This window comes from Oncorhynchus kisutch, linkage group LG6 (assembly GCF_002021735.2).
Source record: "Oncorhynchus kisutch isolate 150728-3 linkage group LG6, Okis_V2, whole genome shotgun sequence".
Taxonomy (NCBI): Eukaryota; Metazoa; Chordata; class Actinopteri; order Salmoniformes; family Salmonidae; genus Oncorhynchus; species Oncorhynchus kisutch.
The window spans coordinates 61,116,797-61,144,792 of NC_034179.2; the positions used below are offsets into that span (position 1 = coordinate 61,116,797).

At 42.7% G+C, this 27,996-nt stretch overlaps 3 protein-coding genes across 6 annotated transcripts; 2 read left to right on the plus strand and 1 right to left on the minus strand.

Moving 5' to 3' along the window:
• Positions 1-132: 132 nt before the first annotated feature.
• On the plus strand, positions 133-4,620 carry nosip (nitric oxide synthase interacting protein). The gene is made up of 10 exons (XM_020486173.2): positions 133-339; positions 523-598; positions 672-777; positions 877-958; positions 1,804-1,939; positions 2,018-2,184; positions 2,621-2,737; positions 3,353-3,423; positions 3,517-3,625; positions 3,755-4,620. The coding sequence occupies exons 2-10, from the start codon at positions 529-531 to the stop codon at positions 3,824-3,826; spliced, it is 930 nt and encodes a 309-aa protein (XP_020341762.1). The 5' UTR covers positions 133-339; positions 523-528; the 3' UTR covers positions 3,827-4,620.
• Positions 4,101-10,106, minus strand: rcn3 (reticulocalbin 3, EF-hand calcium binding domain). Of its 3 annotated transcripts, XM_020486165.2 has the most exons (9): positions 9,995-10,106; positions 9,236-9,458; positions 7,694-7,887; positions 6,969-7,141; positions 6,794-6,854; positions 6,352-6,443; positions 6,042-6,149; positions 4,184-4,329; positions 4,101-4,144 (listed from the first exon to the last, which is right to left on the minus strand). In XM_020486165.2, exons 2-8 carry the CDS (start codon positions 9,448-9,450, stop codon positions 4,219-4,221), a joined length of 954 nt encoding a protein of 317 aa, XP_020341754.1. In that variant the 5' UTR covers positions 9,451-9,458; positions 9,995-10,106; the 3' UTR covers positions 4,101-4,144; positions 4,184-4,218. The 3 variants fall into 3 exon arrangements, with proteins under 3 accessions (XP_020341754.1, XP_020341753.1, XP_020341755.1); XM_020486164.2 differs by having other exon boundaries at positions 4,106-4,329; XM_020486166.2 differs by lacking the exons at positions 4,101-4,144; positions 4,184-4,329 and adding an exon at positions 4,529-5,125.
• Positions 10,107-18,222: 8,116 nt separating this feature from the next.
• On the plus strand, positions 18,223-22,332 carry pax10 (paired box 10). Of its 2 annotated transcripts, none has more exons than XM_031827076.1 (8): positions 18,223-18,572; positions 19,992-20,143; positions 20,578-20,745; positions 20,908-20,990; positions 21,206-21,362; positions 21,473-21,543; positions 21,745-21,886; positions 22,018-22,332. In XM_031827076.1, exons 2-8 carry the CDS (start codon positions 20,056-20,058, stop codon positions 22,083-22,085), a joined length of 777 nt encoding a protein of 258 aa, XP_031682936.1. In that variant the 5' UTR covers positions 18,223-18,572; positions 19,992-20,055; the 3' UTR covers positions 22,086-22,332. The 2 variants fall into 2 exon arrangements, with proteins under 2 accessions (XP_031682936.1, XP_031682937.1); XM_031827077.1 differs by having other exon boundaries at positions 19,995-20,143.
• Positions 22,333-27,996: the final 5,664 nt, after the last annotated feature.

The following is a 27,996-nucleotide window of genomic DNA, read 5'->3' on the forward strand; positions in this document are numbered from 1 at the left end:
TTTTATTTTTAGGTTTAATAGTTGGCTGGGCAATTTTCCTTTTCCCCAATGTTGTGTTACCGTATCAATAATTGAATGTAGGTAGGCCGTGAATGCCCTCATACACTAGTACAGTAGGTGGCGGTGTATGCACCAAAAATTGGATGGGATCCAACAATCAACTCATGAAGAAGACGACTCGAACAACTTTCACTGGCGTACCAACATCCGCAGGATTGCCTTCGCTAGAAACGGACACAGTGTTGTAAACGCACATATTGTTTATAAAGAAGCTATTTTTATTTTTTATAGTATTATTGTTCTTTAGAATCAACTACTACCCAGTTCCATGCAAAGAGGGTAATTATTATTATTAATTTACTATCAAAGCTTGGTGCTGACGTTTGGTCGTGGGACCAGTTGGCGTTGGTTAGCATTATCGTTGGCTAGCTAAGACTTGCATGTTAACCTACATGTTTTCTGGTAGCTAGCAAGTTGTTTAACGTTAGATAACTAGTCTTTCTAACGTGTTTTTACCTCTAGCGGACAATGACTCGGCATGGGAAAAATTGTACGGCGGGAGCCGTTTACACCTACCACGAGAAAAGGAAGGACACTGGTGAGTCTTTACAACGTTGGTTTAACGTTAGCTGTTCATGCCAGCTAAGCGTCATCTGCTCTCTCTTATCTAGCGGCATCGGGTTATGGGACGCAAAGTGTGCGTTTAGGAAAGGATGCCATAAAGGATTTCGACTGCTGTTGCCTTTCTCTCCAGACTTGCAGGGACCCCGTTGTAACGTAAGCCGCAATCCCCTTGTCTCACACAACACATCATTGTTGTGTAACTCGTATATAATCCGTTTGTGTGTCGTAAAAACGTTAATGTTGTATCTCCAGTCCAGATGGATACTTGTATGAAAAACAGGCCATCCTGGAGTACATACTCCACCAGAAGACCGAGATCGCCAAGAAAATGAAGGTAACTGGCTTTAAAATGGTCCCGTTTGGGAAATAGTACAGAACACCGAGACTAGTTTTATTTCTCTCACTCGATAGATATTTAATTAATTAGTGGCCAATCGCATATTTTGACCAATGGGTATGTTAATTGTGTACATAATCCTTTAACGAAACCAATGGTTGTAGGATGGCCAGAATTGGGGTGACTAAATCAATGGAGGTCAAAGAAAAAGGTGAAACAAAATCTGGAAAATGTAATCGCTTCAGCTAGGCTGGATTCTGTGCAAGATTTAAGGCTACTGACAGGCTCACCTTCCCTTTAGACATGTTATATTTCTTCTCGAATCCGCAGGATATTAAACAATATGAAGGTAAGATGGATATCGATTTTGAGACATGACATTTAGAATTTCAGTATACACTTTTCTCTGAAATGTCAATAGAGCACTGAGCGTGTACCAAGTTTGTTTGTTTTTCAAAGCCTTTTACATTTGAATTAGGCTCGTCGTGTTAATTTAGCTTCTTGCGACCATCGGAAGCAACTTTGAAGATGATGACGACCACAACATGTGAAGTCCTCAAGTTGTTAATTAGAATCCTGTACCGCTATGTCAACGGTGCTCGGTGCTTATTATCGGATGTATTAGGTTACAAAATCCAACTTTAAAAAAATATCATGTCGATGATATGATTCATAAGGCCGACAAATATGATTATTCAGGTCCTGAAACATTCAGTCTAGTCTCTCTAACATATCATTAACAAGATATAAAAAAAAAAAGTTGCATTTTTGTAACCTAATACATCCGATAATAAGCACCGAGCTTTATCTGTCTTCATCTGACCCTCTCACTGTTCATTTAGGCGTACGAGAAGCAGAAACAGACTCAGAAGAGTGACAGTCGTCTGGAGTCTAAATCTGAGGAGAGGGGGATAGCAGAGAGGTTCAAGACCCGGGAGAACAGCATCGTGTCCAAACCCATCAACCCCTTTACCTCTGGTAAGTGTGTGTCTACTAGCTTGGAAGGAACGTAGGACAGAGAACAGTAGATTGAGTTAACCTAACCTATCTCTTCAGGCCAGGCCAAAGAGTCAGACAGCCAGAGTGTTGCGGGTACATCAGCCAGTACATCAAAAGCTGACTCCGCTGCTCCTGCTGCCGGCACCAGCTCCTCCCAGGCCCTGCCCAGCTTCTGGATCCCCAGTCTCACCCCAGAGGCCAAACCCACCATACTCAAGAAACCTGTGAGTGAAAGCCAAAGTCCTAAAGTGTTGACTTACCCCATGCCCTTATCCCACATTTTCACTCTACTTCTTTCTCTTCATTTCTCTCATTCAACACAGCTGTCTGGTCACTTGTTTTTCTTTACTGAGGATCTGACCTTTGTCCTAGGGAAACAATTGTTGACTCTTCCACTGCCAAGAGCTTGTTAGGTTTCTTGTCCAAATGTCAATGTCATCGTGCTCCCTGTGTCTGTCCCCTCTTGTTCTCCATCTCTCTATTATCTGTTATCTCTCTGAGGTCAGCTTGTCCCCAGGTGTTTGATCTGTTGGTCTTTCCTTCTCCCTCTCCACCATACATTTTAGCGGTTTGCTATTTCAATGGGTTTGTGCAAAGCAAATTATTGACCCAATAAAGAGGAGTTCAAATTCAATCATCGCTCGCTCTCTCCCCCCTCAGAGTAAGACGGTAGTGTGTCCCATGTCTGGCCGGCCTCTGAAGATGAATGAGCTGACCAACGTACACTTCACTCCTCTGGACCCCAGTCTGGACCGAGTGGCCCTGCTCGCACGCCAGGTCAGTGCCTGACCACACCACAACCTCTGCACACTGTTACACATTGTTATCTCTAACTCCATGCATGTCCCTCTTTTACATAAATAGTTGCATTCATGAGTTTTCATGACAAGTGTCAATAAAAAAAAAAAGGTCCACCAAAGTAAAAACCTGCGCAAAAGGAATTTGATTGCTGTAAATACAGAAATGTTTTGCTCACTGGGAAATAAATGTACAACTAGTCAGTGACTACTGTTTGGAGTTAGCAACTATATAAGCTTATTACACTGTCCTGGGATCTCCTATGATCTATGTAGAAAAACCCCTTGCCTTCTAATGATGCTTGTGAGCGTCCTAGAGTAGAGCATGTAACAGGTTCATGATTTTCATAAATGGTGTGTAGCTCAAACCATTCGGACTCTACAGACATTTTTGTAAGACCGGGATCCATCCTTGTCTCACAAACACTGTTCTAGCTCAGCCCCTTAATCACACATCTGTTGGTATCAACAGATGCAGAAGAAATGGACAAATCCAATACCCAGAAGTATATAGCTCAAAAGGGGTTAGAAATCCAAAACCCGTCGGCGTTAGTGGGGCTCATTGGGTTAATAGCTTGTGTAATGTTGTTCCCAGGAGAGGTACCTGTGTGCCGTGACTAAAGACACTCTGGGTAACAGTGTCCCCTGCTCCGTTCTCAAACCCTCGTAAGTATACCCCTCTTCGGTTCCTTTTTATTTACTGGACCACCTCTACTACCTCTCTTCTTCAGTTTCTTAAATCTATTTCCCTTCTCCCAGTGGAGCGGTGGTGACTCAGGAGTGTGTGGAGAGGCTGATCAGGAAGGACATGACGGACCCGATTACCGGAGACAAACTCACAGAGAAGGACATCATCCCACTACAGAGGGTGAGTGTTGGAGCGTGTGTTCGAGTTTAAAAGAGTGTACGTACAAGACCGAGCAGGGTACTTAGTTTGTAAGGGTAATTGAAGACCGTCATATGTTAATATAATATTTTCTATTTTATTCCTTCCCAGGGTGGAACTGGGTTTGCAGGCTCTGGAGTGGGACTGAAAGCTAAAGAGGCTCGACCCGTAATGATGGTGTGATGGTTCAGAGACGACGGTCAACATGACAAAGGCATATACTTGATTATTTGTACATACGGTTGTCTGTTCTTGTATGGAGTCTGAGAATTCCAACTGCTATTTTGAAGCTTTGTTATACAGGGTTCTATTCTGAGAAGCACATAGGTGCACACAAAGAAATTTAGAAGGTAAAATATTTGAGGTATTAATTTTAGGCACACTGGTGCTCCTAAATAAAAAGAATCCTGACCACACATAGTGTGTAGGTGCATATGCAAGTAAAATGGTCGTACTGTAGAGCCCTGAGAAATGTCATTTTTATTTCTCTGGCACACACGCATCAAACAGCCTACACACCAATTCATGCCTGTACCGTATATCAAGTTAAATTGGCTGTGTTGGGGTCAAGGAGGTCAGAGTTCTTGGTGACCCTCATCCGCCAACATACCTCCGTAGTCAGTCAGCGTGCTTGACTTAAGGAAGTCGACCTTGTCCATGACCTCCGAGAGAGAGAGACGTCCATCCTAAGAGAGGAGAATGAAGGAATCTGGGTAAACTAACAGACCATTTAGCAGGTGGCAGTGGTGTGGTAAACTCCATTCAAGCACCAGGAAACAAATTAAGTTGCTTAGGACAGTAAATGTCATGTCAAAGAAAAACAAAACTTTTTGTAGAAAAACCAACATGGCTTTATTTAAAATTCAGAGAAATGTTTCACCACAAGTGTAATTCAATTTTGCCCCCTCCCTTCCTTCCACCCTGTGAACCAAGTGTATATTCTATATATGATGCTGTTAAAAAAATAAGCCTGTTGACTTGTGGAGTGTCTTTATTCACACATGAGCATGATTGTGTTGTGTGTGAGAGGCTGTAGTTGTGGTTATGTATCCGCGTGTGTAAACATCTCCATGCTCCCGTTACCAGTTACCGTTAACTGTATAAATATGACCTGTGACCTTTTCCCATCAGAACTTCCCCCTACCCAACTCCTTAATAGTAACAGTATTCTCCATTATAAGTGTATGGCCTTTCACAATACAAAACCCCAATATGTATTTTGGAAATCCCTCTCCCTAGAGGGCTCTATGCAAACAGAGTACGTATACGGTGCGTTCCAAAAATTTGGCTGCACAAAAAGTACATAGAATTGCGCAAACGGAGCTCCATTTGCATGGAGCCCTTAACCCCTCCCTAAGCCTTCGCATGACTTCATCAAAGCTCGTCATGTCTCCTGGTGAGATCCTCTCCGTAATTGGTCGCCTGGCTTCCCACAAACATGTTCCAATTAGCCAGAATCTCCTTCTTGGTTATTTTGTCATCCTGTTTCGTCCAATCGCGGAGGAGGCAAGTTTCAGGTCCCGCCCACCACCATTCATTGCGTCATGATTGAGAGATGGATGAAAAAGAGGGAGAGTGGAATGAAATTGAGGGAGAAATGGATAGATAACAGTGAGAAAGGGAGAAAAGTGTGAATGAAGGACAGATGGAGAGAAAGAGATTCATTATAATTAACAGGTCATTACCCCCAATTAATTCCATTATGTTGATTATTAGCAGTGTTCAGGCTGACAGTGTGTGATGTGAGAGAGCCCTGAATCTGCTCCCAGGCTCATGTCTGTAGTGTCGCAAATGGCACCCTTTTCCCTATAGTGCACTACTGTTGACCAGGGTCAGTAGGGCTGAAGTACTGCACTACAGGGAATAGGTTGCCATTTGGGATGTAAACATCTTTGTTTTAGCATAAAAGCTACTATTTTTCAAAGTTCCTAATTTAAACTGCTAGGAGACTGTTCTTGTATTATTACCACAGATGTCATTTAATATTTACATAGGATAGGCCTATGCGTTGCACATGTCACCAAATACAGTGGTCAGTTGTAACAGGATGTTATTTGGTTTTCATATGAGAAGTCGGTGTGAGGTTGGGGGAAGGTGTGAGGTCAGAGAGGAAGGGGAGATGCTACAGGGTGAGTTGGAAGGGGTGTGAACGGGTGGGGGTATGCACTGCACGATAGTTGTAGCTATGGCGGTGGTTAGATGTGGGGTGAGGGTAGAAAGGGGAACACAGGAGGTGTGAGTTGTAGAGGGGTACAGGGATGGGGAGGGGTGCTTCAGAGGGGATAAGATTGTGTGTGGAAGTGGATTAGGAAACATTTATTGTAATGGGTGTACAGGTTTGGTAAGTTTAGTTTGTGGTAAGGGTGAGATCAGGCAGTAGGACTGGGAAGATGCGTACCTTGTCTGTGTCTGTCTCGTGGATGAGGTGCTTAGCCTCATTGTCAGTATGGTCAATCTCTCCTGGCAGGATCCACTGAGCTACCTCATGGTTATCCAGGAAACCATCCTGACAACAACACAACAGACACAAACCTGTTAACTTAGTATGTTGACAGAGAGAGGGGTGCGTGTGTGTGTAAGTATTGACATTGCTGGTCTGAGAGGTAGGGTACTGTAAGTGTACTGACTTAAATAGTGATGTTATAGTAATGTATAAGGAGAGGATGTTGTCAATGTTAAGGTGATCCAGTAGCAGCAGACTAGTGTACCTTGTTGGTGTCTCTGATCTCTGTGAAGTGCTTTTTCTCCGTCAGCACCCAGTCTGGTTCACTCTCTCCATTCTCAGGTGTGAACATGTCCCCTGTGATGGAGAACAGGTTACAGCTTGTACAGTAGGTGTTGTATTTTTAAAGTATATTCCAGGGGTTATGAGCTAGTTCAGGGCTACAACAAAATTGTGAAACGTCTGGGGGTACCCGAGGAGCTGTGCATCTCTGGGTTATCTTCTGTTTGTGTACACATACCAGCATACCAGCACTTTCATTTAACATATAGTTGGTTGTGGACCCAAGAATATCACGCATAGATGGTAATAAAATATTTCATTTTTTGTTCTCATATTAAAATGTATAAAAAAACTATTACATTTGGTTGATGACATATTGTATGTTCTCTGTTTGGAAAGGGTAGTAAGTTGAAGGAGAGACTAACCAATGTATTCGTCAAGGGTGATCTTTCCATCACCGTTCTTGTCAATGTCTTCTACGGTTTCCTGAAGTGAAACAGAATAAAATAGTTTAGAAGTGGGCTGGAGAAAAAAGTACACCATCTGGATGTTCCTCAGAATTTGATTGATCTTGTGACTGATCCCAGTCCTCTGACTGACCTGTATAACAACGGCCTTCATGTGGTCGTACTCCTCGGGGTGAAGGAAGGCAGTGAACTCGTCCTTGGTGGCGATGCCGTCCCCATCGCGGTCAGCTGTCCTAAAGCGCCTCTCGTCTCTAGTCAACATGGCCTTGTAGCTAGCCTTGTCATCCACGTCGTCAAACTCCTCATCTGCAACGGAGCGGAGGACATTCTCAGAGTCAAGACATGGCTTTGTAAAGCAAAGATCAGGGGTCGTATGTATCAAGCGTCTCAGTGTAGGAGTGCTGATCTAGGATCAGGTCTCCCCTGTCCATGTAATGTTACTTGTTATGATCTAATAGGCTAAACTTATCACTAACCCCTTCCCCTGCCTTTGTATTAACAATACGAGCCTAAGATGACACCACTATCGCATAGCTGTATGGCCACTACTGTACTGTCATGTTCAGCTCTCCTCTCTCATTCCCATCTCATTTTTGGATTGTGTTTGTAGCTCATGATCAATCTCTCCTTATATTACATAGTAATTATATCAAATTTGATCCTACATATAGTATCTTGGTTGTGCCAAAACCTGCCCATCATTCCAACAATCTTTAACACCCATAAAGCCTACTAATTATATGCGGACTATACACCTCTGGTAAATTTGGACTGCCCTTTTGAAGTCCCACCCCCTCGCTCATTCACCTCAAATTTAGGCTGCCCACGCTCCCACACACACCCCCTCCCTTGTCGTACCCAGGTAGTAGCCGTAGGTGGTGTTCTTGTATTCCTCCCAGCCGATCTTCCCATCCTTGTTCTGGTCGTACTCCTTCCAGTGTTTCAGCACATTCTCCTCGATGTACCTCCTCTGCCTGTGTTTGATCCACTGGTGCAGTTCACCATGGCTCACGAAACCATCCTTGTCTGTGTCGATGCGATCTACAATCTTCCTGCCAAAGGGACAGAACAAGCCAACTAAGCCTACTACCTACAGAAGCGAACTTGGTCACCATTCAGAGCCTGGTTCCTTTCTAGGTGTCTTTCTTGGTTCCAGTCTTTCCAGGGAGTTTTTCCTAGCCACTGTGCTTCTACATCTGCATTGCTTGCTCCTTGAGGTTTTATGCTGGGTTTCTGTATAAGATCATTTCCATGTAAAAGGACCCATGAGCACCAACGTGAAGTTCATAGGAGCATATCAAATTGGATGACAAATTAATGCTAAGAGTATATTTCTGATAAGGCATACTGTATATACATCTGTTACAGGTTTTCTTTTTTCCATTTATGTTTTGAGTTTGGACTTTTAGCATGTAGGGTGCACCGATTGGTGTCACCTTGTTAGTCAGAAGGTGTTTCACCTGTACTGACCCAAGTGATATTTAAGAGCAGCTGGCCCAGTGCTCCAGTTGTCTTGAGAGATGTGTAGGGTCAACACTTTTAGTTGGCACTCCCTATTTGATTTATAGAAAAACATTCCTTTGTCTGATCTTTCCTGTTTTCATTTTGCTCAACTTTTTGGTTTGCCTACGGTCTTTAAGTTTGGTGTGGGTTTTTCATTTGTTTGCCTCTTACTTGGCAAATTTAGTGGGTGTTCATGGTGGGTGTCTTTTAGGTCCCAGTTTTTATTGCTATGCAATTTTCAGTGGACACCCCCATGAGTGTCATTCAGAACCCCTCCTAAAACCCCAACTGTTTAGTTTTGGTTGTTGTCAGTGAGTCTTTGTTAGATCCCCTTTTGTTTGGTCAAAATGTTTGATTCTTGCTGGGGAACGTAACATTTTACAACCAAATTTGGTCTTGTTTGGGGCAGAGCTCATTAAAATAATACCCAAATAAGGATATTGCATATTTATACTTTTATTATTTAACTAGGCAAGCCAGTTAAGAACAAATTATTTTTACAATGACGGCCTAGCCCGGCCAAACCCGGACAGCCTGGGCCAATTGTGCACTGCCCTATGGGACTCTCAATCACGGCCGGATGTGATGCAGCCTGGATTCGAACCAGGGACTGCAGTGATGTCTTTTGCACTGAAATGCAGTGCCTTAGACCGCTGCACCACTCGGGAGCCCACCTTTGCAGTGTGGCTACATCCCAAATGGAACCCTATTTCATACATAGTTCCCTCTTTTTGACCAGAGCCCTATTGGCCCAGGTCAAAGGTACTGCTGTACATAGGGAATATGGACCCTGGTCTATAGTAATGCATAACATAGGAAATATGGGCCCTGGTCAAAAGTCGTGCATATTGGCCATTTGGGACACTGCCTGCCTGGGAGTTCTGTAACATAATGTACCCAAGTTTGTCTTTGCTTTCCTCAGGGGTCAGCTGGTCGAAGGTCTTGGCTTCCTCTTTGCCCAGGAAGGCTTCGTGGTCATAATGGAAACCAGTGGAGTCGTCATGGGCGTGGTCACTCAGGTCACTATGGCGATGGACACGCTTCTCTTTAGCGGGCACAGCTACCACCACCCCGAGGATGAGAATGAGGGAAGGTAGTGACTGCAGCAGCATCTTCTGTCCTGAGAAAGAAAAAAGGAGAAAGAGAGAGACACTACAGCAGACTGAACAGAATTTATCCTACAAATAGACAGAGATGATACTTGCCAGACACATGGGCCTCACTCAAAATAATACATTATTGGGTTAGACAATAACTGTTTATTTAATGCAAACAGTGATACATATGGTCATAAAAAAGTGTGTTCAACTTTTGTGCCCTATTTATAGGCTACTGTCTTGAGTCCTGACATGAATTAGGATTAATCAGTCAATGTCTGTTGTCTTAACACTTCTGAATAATGAATACAACAATAAATTACATCAATAAAGCCTGTGAATGAATTTAAAAAAAATGTTTTAAAGCAAAAAGGGATGCAGTTAGGTAGCCTACATATTTTAAGACAATGAGTTTAGGCTACTTCAAGATCATTTTAACTTGGCATAAACTACACAACGTTTTTTTAATTTAAATTTTAAACAACCGAAATCACTCAATTTCTTTACTGGAGCATATACGTTCATGCATTATTAATAATAATAATAATAAAACACGTACCAATTTTTAGCAACACGTCTCAATCACGGTTTTTTCTGGGCTTGTAAAGATACGCGTTGGCACTTTCCCTGCCTCTTTAAATTCTACAATAAAGGAGGCGGTGCCACGCTTTCTCAATCGACCATTCGCAGACACGCTGACAAGAAAATAAACCAATAGAAACGAGGAAATGGGATTAACGGAGCCCGAGACTGATTTCGATTGGCTTTGAAGCGCCACGTTGACATGCGACCGCGCAAACCTCCATACCGGAGCGCGCATGAAGAGATTTTTACGAAAGTTTTCATCAGCAATGTAAAGGGACACCTGAGGTGTATAAACATACGGCAAGGAATGGCAGGCAGCATTGTTTGGTAAAACCCAATGCAATTGACATGCATCTTGCCCACTCATATGAAACCAGGGAGGATGGAAAACCACACCACTGTAGCCTTTACCATTGTAAAGTCCGAAAATGATATACATACTAATATCGGGAACGACAGACTAACGTGATATTTATTATTAAGGAATTTATTCAGCATGGGGGGGGGAATTATTTTCACATAAATGAATAACGTATGCTTATGTTGTTCTGGAAACCTAACGCTTGGGGGCAGAGTGGGATACATTTTGAAACGAACAATCTAGAAACCACAGCAGAGATTTTTTTCTTCAAAACCCCCCCTTTTTCGTTTCCCGACTTCCTTCCTACCACATACCTCCCGCCAGAGCCACCTTAGCCTATTTCCACTCAGTATCATTTTCAGGGCAGTTACATCAGTTTAACTTTTAATGCCTCGATGAAATCATGAATTCATTCCTATTTTATTATATGAGAAGGAAGTATTTTGTTTAGGTTTAGCATAATTTATTTTCAATGTTTGGTCATATGAACGGAGTTTGATATGATTAGAATGGGCTATTATTCATTGATTGATTGATTGATTCATTTTATGTAGCCAATTTCTCCATATTGTCATTGGAATTGTTGTTATTTACTTAATTGTGTTATTCAGGCCTACTTCATTTGGTTATTAAAGGTGAATAGCTTTTTTTTCTATTTTGATGTTAAGGCTATTAAACAGTCATAAATAATGCACTGTGCCAAATTGTGATGTAAATGTGCTGGCCAAACACTTAACGACACCTTATCCCCTCAGCCCTCAAATTAAGTGGACACTTCTGATGACATTTCATCACGTCTGACGAGTATACACTTGCAGGGTAATGGGCAAGGGAGGAAGGAAGGAATGATTTTTAAACGGACTCCCCTTGGCCGGAAATTCGTCACTCGTTCATCCCGAGATGATTGTGTTTTCAGCCACTGGTAGTTTGTGGGTGTTTTATATGGCTACAGTCAATTACGAGTGCATGTCTATATTAAATATATAATTAATAATATATACCAATTATATGATAGCTAGCAAATGAATTATCCTGCCTAGCTGGAACTTCTGAAGAATATATATTTTTTCTTCTTCTACAATTTCCAAAAGATAACCAAACAAAAACATATTTACCTTTACGTAGCAGCAAAATGTCACACTTATTTGCATTCCTTTTTACTTACACTTGTATCTTGACTTCTCCATTGATGTTGTTTTTAAGTTTTCGCTGACTTTTCTTAGCGAATGTGCAATCGTCGCAAATTGAATTATGGGGAGTTTCTAAGTCATCTAAGGCGAGGGTAAGTGGATGAGGGTGTGTTTTTGAAGTCTTTGGACCGCAGCCCCCAGTTCACATTTGGGACCCCCTGTAAGTTAGGCAGGGCTCTGGTACTTGTAGTACTATGCCCTATAAATGTTTTCTTGTAGTACTGTTATTAGTACTGTTAAGATGGCGCCAGAGAGACCAAGGCTGACGTTTTAATTATTCCTAACCAATCGTGTTTTTTAGTTTGTTTCTTTGCATTGTTTGTAACTTATTTTGTACATAATGTTGCTAATACGGTCTCTTATGACCGAAAATAACTTCCGGGCATCAGAAGTGCGATTACTCACCACGGACTGGCAGAATCCTTTTTTTCCTTTAATGAGTCCGAAAAGCCCGACATGAATGATATACTGCTCTCCCGGGAACAGGCCCAGATCCCGTCATTTGTACGAAGAGACGGCACAGAAAAAGGGGCCTTAGAATTGGTAGGCAATCAAATAAATCCCCACTTCCTTTCATGCAATCTTTGGAAAATAAAATCGACGACCTATGCGGAAGATTAAACTATTCCTCTGACACCGCCAGGACCTCTATACCAGGCGGTGTCAGAGGAAGGCCCTAAAAATTGTCAAAGACTCCAGCCACCCTAGTCATAGACTGTGCTCTCTGCTACCGCACAGCAAGCAATACCGGAGCACCAAGTCTAGGTCATAGAGGCTTCTTAACAGCTTCTACCCCCAAGCCATAAGACTCCTGAACATCTAATCAAATGGCCACCCAGACTATTTACATTGCCCCCCCCCCCCCCTTTTACACCGCTGCTACTCTGTTGTTTTCGTCTATGCAAAGTCACTTTAATAACTCTACCTACATGTACATATTACATCAACTAACCGGTGCCCCCGTACATTGACTCTGTACCGGTACCGCCGTGCATAGTCTCGCTATTGTTCTTTTACTGCTGCTCTTTAATAACGTGTTACTTTTATTTCTCATTCTTATTTATTTTTTAAAAACTGCATTATTGGTTAGGGGCTCGTAAGTAAGTATTTCACTGTAATGTCTACACCTGTATTCAGCGCATGTGACTAATAAAATAAGATTTGGATTAGATTGGATTATTACTGTTATTTGAGTGAATTCAGTAAAAGTGGGAGTCTTTTTGCATTTACGTCTCCTGTAACCTCTTCAGAGATCTATCTAACATATTAGCCCAATACATGATACATTTCTGAAATCCTCAGATGTTTCCTAATCACACACAATTGAATTGAATTGTCATTGGGGTACAATTGAGACTATAATAATGGTGTCCCAGTTATTTTAGTCTGTTGTCCCAGTCTACCAAATGCAAACTGAAAATATGCTTTTGAGTCACTGTACACAAATGGGTGTGTCATCCCTCCTGTCAATATGATATCAACACAGTTTTTTCTGTGATTAGGAAACTTCTTGAGGATTTCAGAAATGTATCGTGTTGAGCTAATATTTTGGATAGATGTCAAAAGAGGTTATAGCTGACGGAAATGCAAAAAGTGTCGCACTTATTCCGAATTGATCCTACTTAATTGTGTTATTTAGGCCTACTTCATTTTATTATTTACGCAATTTACTTCATTTGTCCTTTCTTGAGATTTTCTCATAAACCCATAGAAATAGAAAGACCTTCTCACAACATTCTGGGAATGGAACCGATTCGCTATCTTAGTTAACAGGAATCCATTAGTTCTCAGTGTTGGACTCCTCAGTCAGGACAATGGTTAACAGCAGGTGTTGCTGTTATTGGATAGTTTTACACAGGATGTTGCTGAACGACACAGTTGAGACTTTCTCATCCCCTCCTCTAACCATACCTTTTTATTATGTCCTCTCTCTCTCCCTTTCTCTCTCTTTCCCTCTAATTCAAACTCGTTCTCTCTGTTTCTTTCTCCTTTCTCTTGCTATCTCCCTATCTCACACATACCCTGTCTGCCTCTTTTTCCCTCCGCTCGGTTTCATTCTCTCTTCTGTCTTTCCCTTTCCGTCTCTCTCTCCCTCTTTCTCTTTTGGTCTCCTCTCTCGCTCCTCTCTTCCCTCGCCTAAGGCAGTGTGTCTAGTTCCATGGAGCAATTGAAGGTGACAGGGGCAGTGAGAGAGGAGGGGAGAGGGAGGGATGGAGGGAGGACGTGCCACAGTGCCTGGGGGCACACAACAGCAAAGAGATGGAGAGAGGAGGAAGAGAGAGAGAGGAAAGAAGGAAAGACAAAAGCAAGGAAGAGGAGGGGAAGAGTGAATTGAGTGGGGGAAATTGACATAAAGTGAGAGAGATGGATATAGAAATGAATATTTCATAATCAATGTAGCCCCTCCCCTTTTATGGAAATTCACAGAGTTAATAGAGTCACGAAAGGGAAAAGGACACACACACAGACACACAACCGCACGCACACGTAAGCTCGTGTGTTTTGTTTTAAGGACTTGATATTAATTTGTCCCGGCATGGTTGCTATGGTGACCTCCATCCCCCTCCCCCCAGCAGTGAAAAAGAGAGAGAGGGAGAGAGAGCGAGAGAGGGTGACAGGGATGAACTAACAAGAGACTGAAAAAATGTGCCCTAAAGCTGCACGCATATTCAAGTAACACACAAACACACACGCATACACATATACAGTACACACACTCAGGGCCGGCTCTAGCATTTTGGGCCCCCCCACCCCACGGGCAAAAGTGATTAAAAAAATCAACGGTGGCCCCCTGGAGGTCAGGGCCCCTGGGCAAGTGCCCTGTGTGACTAGTCGGTATTTGGCCATGATTACTACAAGTTTAGATAGCTGGCAAGACAAAAGTATGTGGACACCCATTCAAATTAGTGGATTTGGCTATTTCAGCCACACCTGTTGCTGACAGGTGTATAAAATCGAGCACACCACCATGTAATCTCCATATACAAACATTGGCAGTAGAATTGCCTTACTGAAGAGCTCAGTGACTTTCAACATGACACCCTCTTAGGGTGGCACCTAACCAACAAGTCAGTTCGTCAAATTTCTGCCCTACTAGAGCTGCCCCAGTTAACTGTAAGTGTTGTTATTGTGGAAACGTCTAGGCGCAACAAAAACTCAGCTGCGAAGTGGTAGACAGATTGTGCTTCCAGCTTTGTTGCAATAGTTTGAGGAAGGCCCTTTCCTGTTTCAGCATGACAATTCCCGGGCACAAAGCAAGGTCCATACAGAAATGGTTTGTCGAGATCGATATGGAAGAACTTGACTGGCCTGCAGAGCCCTGACCTCAACCCCATCAAACATCTTTTGGAAGAATTGGAACGACTGTGAGGCAGGCCTAATCGCCCAATATCAGTGCCCAACCTCACCAATGCTCTTGTGGCTGAATGGAATCAAGTCCTTGAGGAATGCTCCAACATCTAGTGGAAAGCCTTCCCAGAAGAACGGAGGATGTTATAGCAGCAAAGGGGGGACCAACTCCATATTAATGCCCATGATTTTGAAATTAGATGTTCAACGAGCAGGTGTCCACATACTTTGTGTCATGTAGTGTATATACTGAACAAAAATATAAACATAACATGCAACAATTTCTAAGATTTTACTGAGTTACAGTTCATATAAGGAAATCAGTCAATTGATCCCGCTGTTGAAGAAGCCGGATGTGGAGGTCCTAGGCTGGCGTGGTTACACGTCGTTTGCGGTTGCGAGGCCGGTTGTGAGTATGGCCAAATTGTCTAAAACGATGTTGGAGGCGGCCAGCATCCCAGAGTCACCTCTTCACTGTTGACTTTGAGACTGGTGTTTTGCGGGTACTATTTAATGAAGCTGCCAGTTGAGGACTTGTGAGGCGTCTGTTTCTCAAACTACGTAGACACTCTAATGTACTTGTCCTCTTGCTCAGTTGTGCATCGGGGCCTCCCGATCTTCAGTTTCTTGGCAATTTCTCGCATGGAATAGCCTTCATTTCTCAGAACAAGAATAGACTAACGAGTTTCAGAAGAAAGTCAATTGTTTCTTGCCATTTTGAGCCTGTAATCGAACCCACAAATGCTGATTCTCCAGATACTGAACTCGTCTAAAGAAGACCAGTTTTATTGCTTCTTTAATCAGAACAACAGTTTTCAGTTGTGCTACCATAATTGCAAAAGGGTTTTCTAATAATCAATTAGCCTTTTAAAACAACAAACTTGGATTAGCTAACACAATGTGCCATTGGAACTCAGGAGTGATGGTTGCTGATAATGGGCCTCTGTCCGCCTATGTAGATATTCCATAACAAATCTGCCATTTCCAACTACAGTAGTCATTTACAACATTAACAATGTATACACTGTATTTCTTATCAATTTGATGTTATTTTAATGGACAAAAAATATACGCTACTTTCAAAAACAAGGACATTTCTAAGTGACCCCAAACTTTTTTATATATATATTTAGGGGAGTTGGGGGCCCCCTATTGGCTTGGGGCCCTAAGTGATTGTTTATGCACTTGTGCATACAGGCATACACACAAGATACAGTGTACATACATGCCCATAAACCCACTCATACAAAGACAGGATGCATAGAAACATCTAAAACACATTTACAGAGATATCTTATATTCTTGCTTCATTGTTTCTGGAAAACAAAATCCCTTCTTTTTTATGTCATCTATCTCTTACCTCAGATGATTCTCTGTAGCCAGCGACAGAGAGAGAATGACAGAGAGAGAGGAAGTTTAGACGGGAGGGAGGGAAGGAAAGAAGGGAGGGAGCGAGAGAGAGAGAGCGCAGAGTTTTGTCAACCGGAAATAAAACATGTTGGCACCCTCCTTCTCCTCCACCTCCCCCCTCCTCCCATCTCTCTCTCCCTGTCTCTCGCTCTCTCTTCCTCATGCCCTCCCTGTCCCCCTTTCTTCTTCTTCTTCTTCTGATCTTATAGTCATACTTAAGTCTTCTTGTTTATTTTCTAGTCTTTATAATAATAACATGAGCTTCCTCGTTCCATTCTCTCTCTGTGTTCTTGAAGTAGTGGTGCACTTCTGTTTTCAGGTTTGAGTCAGTTGTATTTCAATTCAATCAATTCGGTTGATTAGAACATTTGAATTTAAAACGTGAAAACTCATCCTCATTGAAAGTAAATTTAGGCACTTCCTGAATTAAAATGTAATTGACATTAACCTTGTGTGTTACGAAAATCATCCAATCCAGTCTACCTCCCAAGAAGTATCTGTTTGTAGTGTATTTTTTAGAATATCAGGCAAAAGGTGTTGTATTATGACTGTAAAACATAGTGAGCTCTCTAATTGTATTCAATTAACCTTTATTTAACTAGGCAAGTCAGTTAAGAACAAATTCTTATTTACAACTGACGGCCAAACCCTAACCCGGACGACGCTGGACCAATTGTATGCCGCCCTATGGGACTCCCAATCACGGACGGTTGTGATACAGCCTGGAATCGAACCAGGGTCTGTAGTGATGCCTCTAGCACTGAGATGCAGTGCCTTAGACCACTGTGCCAATCAGGAGCCCAAAAAATCAGCAGACACCAAATAAGACTAAAGATAGATAACTGGGATTTGAGTAATAGAGTTGTCCTCAATACATCGCCACTATATTATATTGTATTACAGATATATTACCCCACAGGACTCAACATTAGTTTGCTCAAACTGTAGATGCATTCTCTCTTCTCATTTTTGTAGTGTCAAGGACTCTCTAGTTCTCTGGGCTAATCCAATGAAATATGCAAATGTGGTGTCACGAGTGACAAAGTGCAGTCAGAGAGAAACCAAGCCAAACATTCCGTAGCACGCGTATTTGGCAGCTTGTACTGTGTAGAGTGTGTGTATGTGGGGAGGGGCCTCACGTCGTAGTCTGTAAGGATAGCGACTGACCAAGTTGGTGCGTGACGGTGTCACTGGTGTGTGAGGGTGTCACTGGTGTGTGTGTGTGTGTGTGAAAAACAAGTACTGTGTATGAAAGTGTATAACTCAAAGTGTTTGTACTATGGCTATAACTGTGTGTTCCTAGAATGCAACCCTTTGTTTCATATTTGCAAATGTAAATGTATGCAGTTTCTCCAGCCAGAACTGGGCCAGTGGTCTCTCTCCCCCTGTCCTCTGTATCCGAAAGGTCAGAGTTTCTCTCTACAGTCCAAACCCGTTGGAACACTATAAGGCCAAACACATTTCAGTTTTAAAGCTTTACCTACGGTGTTCTTATGAATGCCTTATATGTCTGTATTAAATAGGTTGTTATTCATAGACCGTTTATATATCATTTGTTATATATTTATTAACAAGTACATACCGGTGCATGTCTAAAAACATTCAGTACAAGGACATGTTAACCTCATAGATCATGAGTAATATGGCTTTTACATAAAATGGGTACACTATGGATTAATGTTTGGAAGCCGACCTTCAAATAAAGTGTCAATAGGCCTTGTTTTGAAATTGATATAGGTGATCGTCATCCTCCCTTCATCCTTCACCCTCCCTTTCTTTCATTCTCTCCATACCTTTACCAGCCCTCCCTCCATCTTCCCCTCCTCTCTCTCTCTCTCTCTCTCTCCATCACCCCTTTTCCTGGCATTAAGTCCAGACCTGACACTGACACTGAGTCTGTGTGTCATCCTTCTCTTCCTCCCTCCCTCCTCCTTCTCTCTCCCTCTCTATCCATCGCTCCGAGGACCAGAGTGCCTGCAGACTTGTTTCTCTCTCCCTGGCCCACTCCCCCCTCCCTCGCCTCCTCTCTTTCGCTCTGTCTAACTCTCTCCATCTCTACTCTGGCTCGCCTCCCTGCTCTCTCTTTCTCTTTGCACACACAGTCAACAAAAGCGAGGTCAGAGGAGAGGGATGAGGGTATAACGAAAGAGAGGAAGAGGAGGAAGAGCGAAACCTTGGAAGCAGTGGAAAGACTAGAGAAACATCAAGTTTGGAAAACCATTGGCATCCTCTCTCTTGAGGAGGTGAGTGTCCTTTCACTAAACTTGTCAACCAACATCAATTTTGGGGGAAAGAGAGACAGACACAGACAGAGAGCAAATAAGAGAACAAGGCAAATTTGAACGAAACAAATAGGAACTATTTATGGCAGACAGTGAGAGGTATAACAAAAGTACCAACTGGACTAAAGAGGGTGGATCCACACAGAACCAAGACAACTTGACCTTTGACTCGAGGTAGAGATACAGAAAGGCACTGTGAGGCAAACAGGTAGAGATACACCCCGCTAGCAAGGTCCATGAATATATGGTCAGAGAACTAGCTCTCACTCACTGATGCCTCAGGGTTTCTCCACTTCTTCTGTAATGTATAGCCTTTCCCCACTTTACTTGGTATGTTTTCAAGCTAAAGGTCTGCTAATAACGATTTATGAAATCTGCCTGTCTGGTGTCTTACGCTTATAACCGGTATGACTCTATGCTGGTTATGATACCTGGTTGTAGTCATAGTTGGGAGTCCGTCAATGCGCAGCACACTCACAGCTTTTGAATAAAAGGACAAGGCAGGATTTATTTATGCTATTCCAGTCTCAATCATGATCACTGATTAACGGATCAATGAATCAACTGTAAATTGTGGAGTGAAGTGTATAGTGTTAGAGCATATATCTTGCCCCACAAACAAGATAATGTGTGTCCAGTGTTGTGAGTTGTTAGTCTCTTCCATCGTTACTGTATTAGGGCCTATTGTAGCGTGTTTTTCCGAAGTCCCATTGACTGTTTAGTTGCTCTATTTCTCTATCATCATGTGTCATTCGAGTGTAGTTACAGTGTTGTGAGTATTTCTGCCCCAATTCTCTGCATGCCGGTATCACTGTCATACGTAGTCAGTGTGTATTTTTGTATGTACTTTTGTCCCCCCCTTTCAGTGCACCATATTAATGTGAAGTTAGCTTTAAGGTTAGAGTAATGTGGTGTTGTGAGTGTGCTCCCCCCTTCTCCGTGTATTACAGGTGTAGCCAGTGTTGTGTGTAATTCTGCTCCCCTGTATCACTAGTACAGCTTTAGTGTTGTGCATACGTATTTCCGCTCCCCTTCTGTCTGTGTGTGTATAATAATGTGTGTAATGTTACTTCTACATTGTGACTGTGTATCATTAGTGTAGTTTGTATCTGGGGTTGTGTTCTGCCTGTGTGGTTAATGGTAGCTGACAGTGTTACTCTCTCCTCTCATGCGTGTGTGTATAGTCAGTGTCAGAGTGGAGGGGATGTAGCTCCTAATTACTGAGTGTGTTTGTAATGAACTCCCCGTGTGTCGCCGTGGTAGGCTAATGCACAAGCGTGTGTCTGTCTGTCTGTCTCTCCAAACCCGATCACTTATTTCCTTTACCTTTCTCTCCTCTTCCTCCCCCTCTCTTTATCTCCTCCTCCCTCTGTCTTCCAGTAGTTCTGATCTGTGTTCTTATTGGAGGAGAGAAGTAAGAGGTCAGAGGTGAAGGGGAAGTGTTATGTGTGAGAAACTCAGCATGCTGAATCTACAGAACACCTCCAGCTGGACTGGGCCAAACAACTGGTACCATCAACCAACACAGCACGGTACAGATAGGAAACAGAGGTGGTGTGTGTGTGTGTGTTTGTGACTCGTGGAGTCAGCTTAGGGTGAGCTGGAGAATCTTCCACATGACTGAGCAGAAACAGTGTGCCAACAGCTACAAAACACACACACACACACACACACACACACACACACACACACACACACACACACACACACACACACACACACACACACACACACACACACACACACACACACACACACACACACACACACACACACACAGTGACAGAGTGCACAAACACAAAACAGTGAAATGCATACGTACATGTGGAGATATGGAGGATGCATAAACGCTTGTTACACTCAGGCAGACAGTAACTGGTGGACACACAAACACACACATTTCACCAAGAAAAGAGCTTCAATTATCCTTCTGTTCTAGAACAATCTCTCTCCCCCTTTCCATTAGATGGCTGTGTGGTGGATGATGTGAGCGTGCGGATGGTGGGAGGAGGAGAAGGAGTGCAAAGAGAGAGGGATGAGGTAGAGGACGCCCAGCATCACCTCCAGCTGAAGAGAAAGCTCCAGAGGAATCGCACCAGTTTCACCCAGGAGCAAATTGATGCGCTGGAGAAAGGTCTAACCCCAGCCCCAGGCTTCAGTTGAGGCCTGTGGAGATTACATTAAATTACAGTAATAAACATGAAGGAAAAGCTTAGTTTAATGCCATGGGCATGTGTGTGTGTGTGTTAATGTGAACCATTGTGGGCTTCTTGACAAATTTTTCTCCACCTCACAGAGTTTGAACGGACACATTACCCAGATGTCTTTGCCAGAGAGAGATTGGCAGCTAAAATCGACCTTCCAGAGGCTCGCATTCAGGTAACCAACCGTTCACTCTGTCTGTCTTTTTAAACCTCTTTTCTTTATTCTTATCCTTTACTCCCCTTAGTGGTCAGATTAGAGTATGGCAGCTACCAAAGTAGTACCTGAGTTGTTCTCAAACCAGTCCTCTGGGACCACCAGTTTTCACATATTTGTTGTATTCCAACACAAACACACCTGAATGGTTACAGGTTGGGTTGATTGATTGACAGGTGTGGTTTTCCAATCGGCGAGCTAAATGGAGGAGGGAGGAGAAGTTGCGCAATCAGAAGAGGTCAGGCGGCGGGACTTCCTGTTCTCAGGCACATGCCCCCCTCAGCACCTCCTTCAACACAGGTGTCTATCACTCTCACCATGGTAACAGCTCAGGTAAGAAACCATATTTTTTTTCAATATGTTTGTAGGTGTACAAGTGTGTGTGTGTGTGTATTATTGTATACAATATTATTTTAAACATATTTCTGTGTTTCTTGATGAAGCCTCGATGCACAGTCGCAGTGACAACTCTCTCTCAAGCTACGGCTCTCTCTCAGTCTTCTCCAATATGCAGGTAAATTCAACAAATGTTTATTTTTTATTGTGCTATGAACCCCGTGGCGTCCATTGACTATTAGTCTTTCATTTTGAACCAAAACTTTCACTGAATCTTTGTTCTGTCTCATCAATCTTATCACTGGTTAACAATCTTCTCTCTTTTCTCTTCCTGCCTGTCCTGTTACTGTCACTCTCTCCTCTTCTCTTTGCTCTCCAGTCGTTGCCCCCCCAGTCCACTCCCTCTTACCCCTGCATGCTCCCTCCCTCCCCCTCTCCTCCCCCCCTGCCCCGGAAGTTTGACTCCCTCTCTTACCCCTCTCCTCACCTACCTCCCCCTCACTCTGCCAGCTCCAACACAGGTGAGTCTCTGCAGCATGTGTGCATGTGAAGATCTAGTATTTAGTTTAGGTACCACTTTGCTAACTCATCCTTCTTCGCTTTGTCTTTCTCTCTTTGTCTCTCTCTCTGTCTGTCTTTGTCTCTCTCCCAGGATATCTCTCTCCTGGTGTGTCGGGTAGTGAGCAGGACTTAGGTCAGTACTGGACCAGACTCCAGTGAGAATAACACAGTTACGGCATGACACTAGACCACCACCAGACCTGCCAGTATCTGAAGATCCACCTATTCTCTGTGACAGACTAAGATACCCAAACACCCAATCCGTTACAATCCAAAGCGATTACAATCAGTCATTCTAATAATGACAAAACGACCAAAAAAAAGTATCAATGACCTACCACAGCCAATAACAATCATGGATGACCTTGGAACCACCAATGACAATCTAGTATGGGCCTGAAGCAGCCACTGACAATCAAGTATTGCTACTGGACTATTAATTACAATTAAGCTTGATCTCAGCGCACCAGGCAATCAAATGATGAACTGAAACTGGATCCCAGCAGATTCACTCACTCCTTCACTCACTCACTCATTCCTTTTGATGTTTGTTCAGATCAAACAAGACAATCAAGCATTGAAATGAAATCACCAATCATAGTCAAGCATGGATTTCATTTAACCAATGACAGTCGAGCAGGGATTAATGCAACCAATGACCTAGGAGAGTATAAGACAATCAAAAACCAATACTAGTGAATAAGGACGTTACTGTGATGCCATATTTTTGTCCTCTCTCCATTCCTTTCTGTCAATCTGACTTTTGCAATCTTACCCCTTTTAAAATCCCTTCCCTCATCTGTACATTTAGCACTGTGTGTGTGCGTGCGTGTGTGTGTGTGTGTACGTGCAGACATGAGTGAGTGTTTGTATGTGTGTAGCTGCATTTTGTGTATGTGTGTGTCTTTAAACTGCTAATCATTTTAGTGTACTCCCTTTTTGTGAAACTGTTTGAACCAAGAATAAAATTCTAAATGTGAAACTAAACAATGCCTGTTATTTAACCGTCATTTATCATTAATAAGAGGGCTAGCTTGATTCATGTAAGAGTTGGAATGTGCATTGCTTATATTTTGAAAAAAGTGAATTTACACCACATATACTGTACAAACAGGGAAATAATGGCTGGAAAGGGGGAATCCTGAGGTGGCTTTCTTTCTGAACACAAAAAGACTTTGGCTAATTTAAATGTGAGAATATTTACCAAATCGTCAGTAACATATTGATCTATGTAAGTGAACCACCCCTCAGAATCGTCTGGTGGCGCTTGTCTATTATATGGCCTTTAGCTTGTTTATTTCTCACTCTGTCACTGAGCAGGAGCATTTCCTGCCTATGTGACTGTGGATTTCCTGTTTTTGTTACTCACATCACCACACCCACTGTAAATAATGCCCTGACTGACTGACAAACCAATTCTCACGGGGACATGAAACGCACTCGTACAAACTTGCAAATGCGCACGCACGCACACGCGCACACACACACACAAACACGTATGCCGTATACAGTTCTTGTAATCTTGATAATCACAATCAACACAAACACTCAGTTACAGCCTGCCCATATAAGGTCCTATATGCTAACACAATTATTTGTGTGTTTCCGTGGCAATGTTTAAATGAGTGTAATTAGGAGCAGAGTTAACGAGGTGTGGAGATTCCGAGAGGATGTTGCACGCAAGACACTCTTAACCCCTGCTCAAACAATCACATCACCACTATCCCCTATGGACTGTCTCTACCTCCTAACCCACCCAACCCATCAACTCAACTTCTATAAGAGAGCACTTATCTACTGTCTGTCTTTGAACATGGCCCTCCCTCTATCACTTCATCTTTCCCATCCCGCTTTCTACTCCCTTCTTCTTGGTCTTGCCCACTCAACACCTCTCTCTCTCTCTCCAGCTAAACTTGACCTCACTTCAAACCACTTTCAACTTTGAACATACACTCTTGGACTTCACAAGGGTCACAGTATGTGTTCGTATTCACTCTCTTGTGACATTTCCAGTGGACAGGAAGAGTTTCCTTGGTGTAAAAGAGCACTGCTGCTTACCAGGTTTTAGAGCGAGTTCAGGAGCTGACAAGGTACAAATCTGTCGTTCTGCTCCCGAACAGGCAGTTAACCCACTGTTCCTAGGCCGTCATTGAAAATAAGAATTTGTTCTTAACTGACTTGCCTGGTTAAATAAAGGTAAAATAAATTTTTAAAAAAAAGTCAAAGTAATCAAAGAAGCATACATAATCTACCCTTTTACTGTATGATGGTAACAAACACAATCCACCAAGAGTTGTATTTCATGGGTGAATTTTCAACATTGACATCTATCTCTCTTTTCACCCCCCCCTTCCTCCTCTCACTCATTATCTCTCTCGCTCTCACTCTCTCATTATCCCCCCCAGCTTCCTGTCACAGAGGAAGTGCCTCACCCTGCTGGCTGGCTCCCCATTGGTTCTCAGATGAACAGTGATTTGGGGGGAGATAGGGAGGGAAGGACAGGGGGATAGATAGAGGGAGCGGGAGACGTAGAGAGGGAGAAGGGTACGAGACAGGGCATTGGGCAGGCAGGAAGATGAGCACCAGAATAAATTAAAGGAGTGAAAGAGAGAGGACTACTTAATGTGTTCAACATGAAGGCAAGGAAATGGCTTTGAAGGCGTAAGCGGTAAGAAGAGCGCTACAAGAAGCAAGTCAGGAAACTGTCCATGCAGAGACTTTAGAAAACAGAAAGAGAGGGAGAGAGAGAGAGTTAGTGAAAAAGAGATAGGCTGGCAGGAGAGAGACCTCCATAATGTTTTTGTTAATTATAATGTATTACCGTATCAATGCAGTGGCATTTATTTTTATGTTCTGCTCAGTATTCTTTTGAATGTACTTTGTTTATGTACTTTTGTTTGTAACTCATATAACCCGCAGGTGGTCAGATGTGTTTCTATAATTTCAGATGGAGCATGGTCTTATCAGCAGTGTTTTCACTCTTCCTTCAAACATGTCTGTCATGCAGTACACTTTTTTTTCTCTCTCTCTCGTCCCTTCAACTATCCTCTCTCCTTCACTCTCTCCTTTCCTCCTCTCTCTCTGTACATTGTCTGTGTTCAACCATTCTCTCGCCTTTCCTCTCTTTTTCGTGCTTTTCTTTCTTTCTCTCTCCCTCTCACTCTCTCAGTACAGTCTCTCCCAATCCTTGTACCAGTGTCTGATTTTAAGCTGACGCTGGGCATGGTTTGGGGGGGGCCGTGCTGAGGATTCTGCAACAAGTTGTGCGTGTGTGTTTGGGTGTTGAGGGGTCTTTTTGTGCATTAGACCGCTGTGCCACTCGGGAGACGCAATAAATTGCTTTTTGTGGTAACCTTTAGAATTTGTTAAATATTCATCTGACCTCACAATGATTCCATGCCATTGTTGTTAGATACAAGTCATGTATTTATTGATGCAGTACACAGCCTGTACAGGTTACTAATAAATAGTATGATACATAATGAAAATCTGTGCTGTTTGTAGATGTTTCTTAAATTACTTTTTCATACTTTATAACCTAAGATTGAACTAAATCCAATAAATAGTTTTAAAATGTTGATTGATCTTTGAATGCAATGTAAAGAGCTGAGAAACACTCTTTTCACACCACTTAGATACAGCTATGACCAGAAGTGACCTTTTCCTAGCAGATTAGGAGAATTTATGCATCAGATTAGAATAATTAACATAGCAGGTTTGGAGAATTAGATTAAGGTTAGGAAAAGGAGTAGGGTTAGGGTTAGCGAAAATGTTCTCCTAACCTGCTACGAAAATCACTTTTGGCCTTAGCTCTATTGAAGTGCTGTGAAAAAAGTGTGTAGCTTAGGGGTTCCCAAACTCTTTCATGCCATGACCCCATTTTGATATATGAAAATTCTCAGGGCCCCAGAGCACTGATGGTGATATCAAGACAACTGGAAACTCTGAAAAATTTGAGGTCAAATCATGACGCCAGTGAACCTCAGGTCAGGAAGTCGGAGCTCTAGAAAGAGGCCAGAGTTCCCGAGTTGGAATGACCGTTCAAAATGATTTTTCCCAGTCGGAGATAGTTTTTTCCCCGAGATCCCAGTTGTCTTGAACACACTGAAGTCGGAGATTTCCGAGTTCCCAGTTCTTTTGTATGCGGCATTATTGCTCAGAGGGAGACGGCAGGGTATTCCCTTTGAGATAGGAACACAAACTCCTCCATAGTGACCATTGAATGCATTCGGTCACATGACAGCTCAATCAGTTGAATGACTTCCCTTACCCGCATGTCAACTGAGCCAGAATCACAGTCAAAATGGATTGGGAAGAAGGTCCCAAAGTGCTCTTCCAAGCATTGGAGGTGAGCAGTGAGTGATCACTCGTGTGGGACACTTATAATGCTGTTTTCTGTTAGAAACATGCACAGCCGAGGGAAAGGGGCATGGTTAGCTTTTGAAAGACTCCAATAAGAATTATTTCCTCTGAATCAGTCGCTTGGTTTTTGTATTTCCGCTGCATGCTTGCAAGTACCGTATGTCGTTTACATAGGAAAGATTTTCTTTTCATTACCCAGAAAGTCAACCAGTTTTTTTTTGCATTCATTGTGAAAGGCAACAGTTCCTCCCTCAATGCGAAAAATCTTTCCAACACTCACCCTCGATAACCTCCAAGCCTCATTGTGAAATAGTTTTTCAAACAGGCGTGCGTGCAGTTGATGTGGTTTGATGTAGCTAACAATCGAAGTTGCCTGCTGCAGTATATCTCCCTAAAGTTCTGTGCGCAGCTCTTTTGCCACCAGCTGTGTATTATACAATGTCTCCATATGGCAGAAGGAGACACATTCATAAGTAGAGCGCAGAGAGGCCTGCCCCTGTTCCCTGATAGATGAAGCCCCATTTATGCCAAAGTCCACATTTCCATCCCGTGGAATATGGTTTTCGTCAATATAGCCATATATAGCCACGCAGCACACATCAACTGTGCCGTTTCATACTCGGGAATCGTGAGACAGAACAATATGTCCTCATGAATAACATCCCCCGACATGTACAGTAAACAAAAGTCAATGCATGGGCATAAACTGGGGAGTTTGAGTCCTTCAATCAGAGTTTCCTCTTGATTGCTAGTAATAGCATAAATGATTTGTTTAACAGTTTTCTCTGACAAAGGTATTGATGTGAGTTTCTGTGCCTCTGCCTCCCCACACATTGTTTTCACCACATCAATTGCAGCCGGTAATATCAGAGTCTCTGCAATAGTGTGTGGTTTATAGCATAGCGGGCCTAGTCATTCACCGTGGGAATGACTGAAGTGCAACGGTAAGTGCGGCCTTCTCCCACGATCTAAGGGCTCTCCTCTGGTTGAATTGTATCTTTTAGATTTGAATAATTATCATTTAGATTTTTAAGCTTAAACACATCACAATGATTTTTGAATTTTTTATATCAGGCGACCCCACGCAGTGTCGCGTTTGGGAACCGCTGGTGTAGCTGTATCGAAGTGACATGAAAAGAGCTTCCACTCTTTTTTTTTCTTTTTCTGAGAGCAGACATCTTTTATGTCCAAGCCGTTGTTTTATGTCCAAGCTGTTGTTTTATGTCCAAGCTGTTGTTTTATGTCCAAGCCGTTGTTTTATGTCCAAGCCGTTGTTGAACAAAGGGAGCTGAAGAGATGGTGATGGATGCTCCGCAGACTGTGGAGATTCAGAATGTTGTTCAACAGCTGATATGCTGATTGTGAAGAAGGTGGATTTTATGGTGTTTATTGCACATGTGGTTAATTGTACTGCACAAACTAACAAAAAGTCAAAGAAACTGGACATAAATAGCATTTGCCGAAACATTGCAAATAATACTGTCCGAAGTTGCTCTTCCTTCTCAGGCCCCAGAGCCGGTAGTGATTGGTGTTGGCAGTTGAATCTGAATAAAGGAGTACATTGAGTTTTGTTTAGTTAATTTAGTTGAGTTTTATTTTGTTCATTATTTGGGCTGATATACAGCCAAAACAACAGGTGGCGGAATGCACTTATATATTTTGTTTGCGAACCGCAGTAATGTCAAAGAAGACCCCGTACAATAGGTGG

What these genes read in the sequence shown, in the direction of transcription:
- nosip (XM_020486173.2), top strand. Translation starts at nt 529, where the DNA reads ATGACTCGGCATGGGAAAAATTGTACGGCGGGAGCCGTTTACACCTAC. An exon ending in TGCAGGGACCCCGTTGTAAC is followed by an intron (nt 778 to 876) that starts GTAAGCCGCAAT and finishes TTGTATCTCCAG; the next exon opens with TCCAGATGGATACTTGTATG. An exon ending in CATCAACCCCTTTACCTCTG is followed by an intron (nt 1,940 to 2,017) that starts GTAAGTGTGTGT and finishes CTATCTCTTCAG; the next exon opens with GCCAGGCCAAAGAGTCAGAC.
- pax10 (XM_031827076.1), top strand. Translation starts at nt 20,056, where the DNA reads ATGTGTGAGAAACTCAGCATGCTGAATCTACAGAACACCTCCAGCTGG. An exon ending in CCATCAACCAACACAGCACG is followed by an intron (nt 20,144 to 20,577) that starts GTACAGATAGGA and finishes CCTTTCCATTAG; the next exon opens with ATGGCTGTGTGGTGGATGAT. An exon ending in TCACCATGGTAACAGCTCAG is followed by an intron (nt 21,363 to 21,472) that starts GTAAGAAACCAT and finishes TTCTTGATGAAG; the next exon opens with CCTCGATGCACAGTCGCAGT.
- rcn3 (XM_020486165.2), bottom strand. Translation starts at nt 9,450, where the DNA reads ATGCTGCTGCAGTCACTACCTTCCCTCATTCTCATCCTCGGGGTGGTG. An exon ending in GAAAGCAAAGACAAACTTGG is followed by an intron (nt 7,888 to 9,235) that starts GTACATTATGTT and finishes TCCCTTTGGCAG; the next exon opens with GAAGATTGTAGATCGCATCG. An exon ending in CACCTACGGCTACTACCTGG is followed by an intron (nt 7,142 to 7,693) that starts GTACGACAAGGG and finishes GCTCCGTTGCAG; the next exon opens with ATGAGGAGTTTGACGACGTG.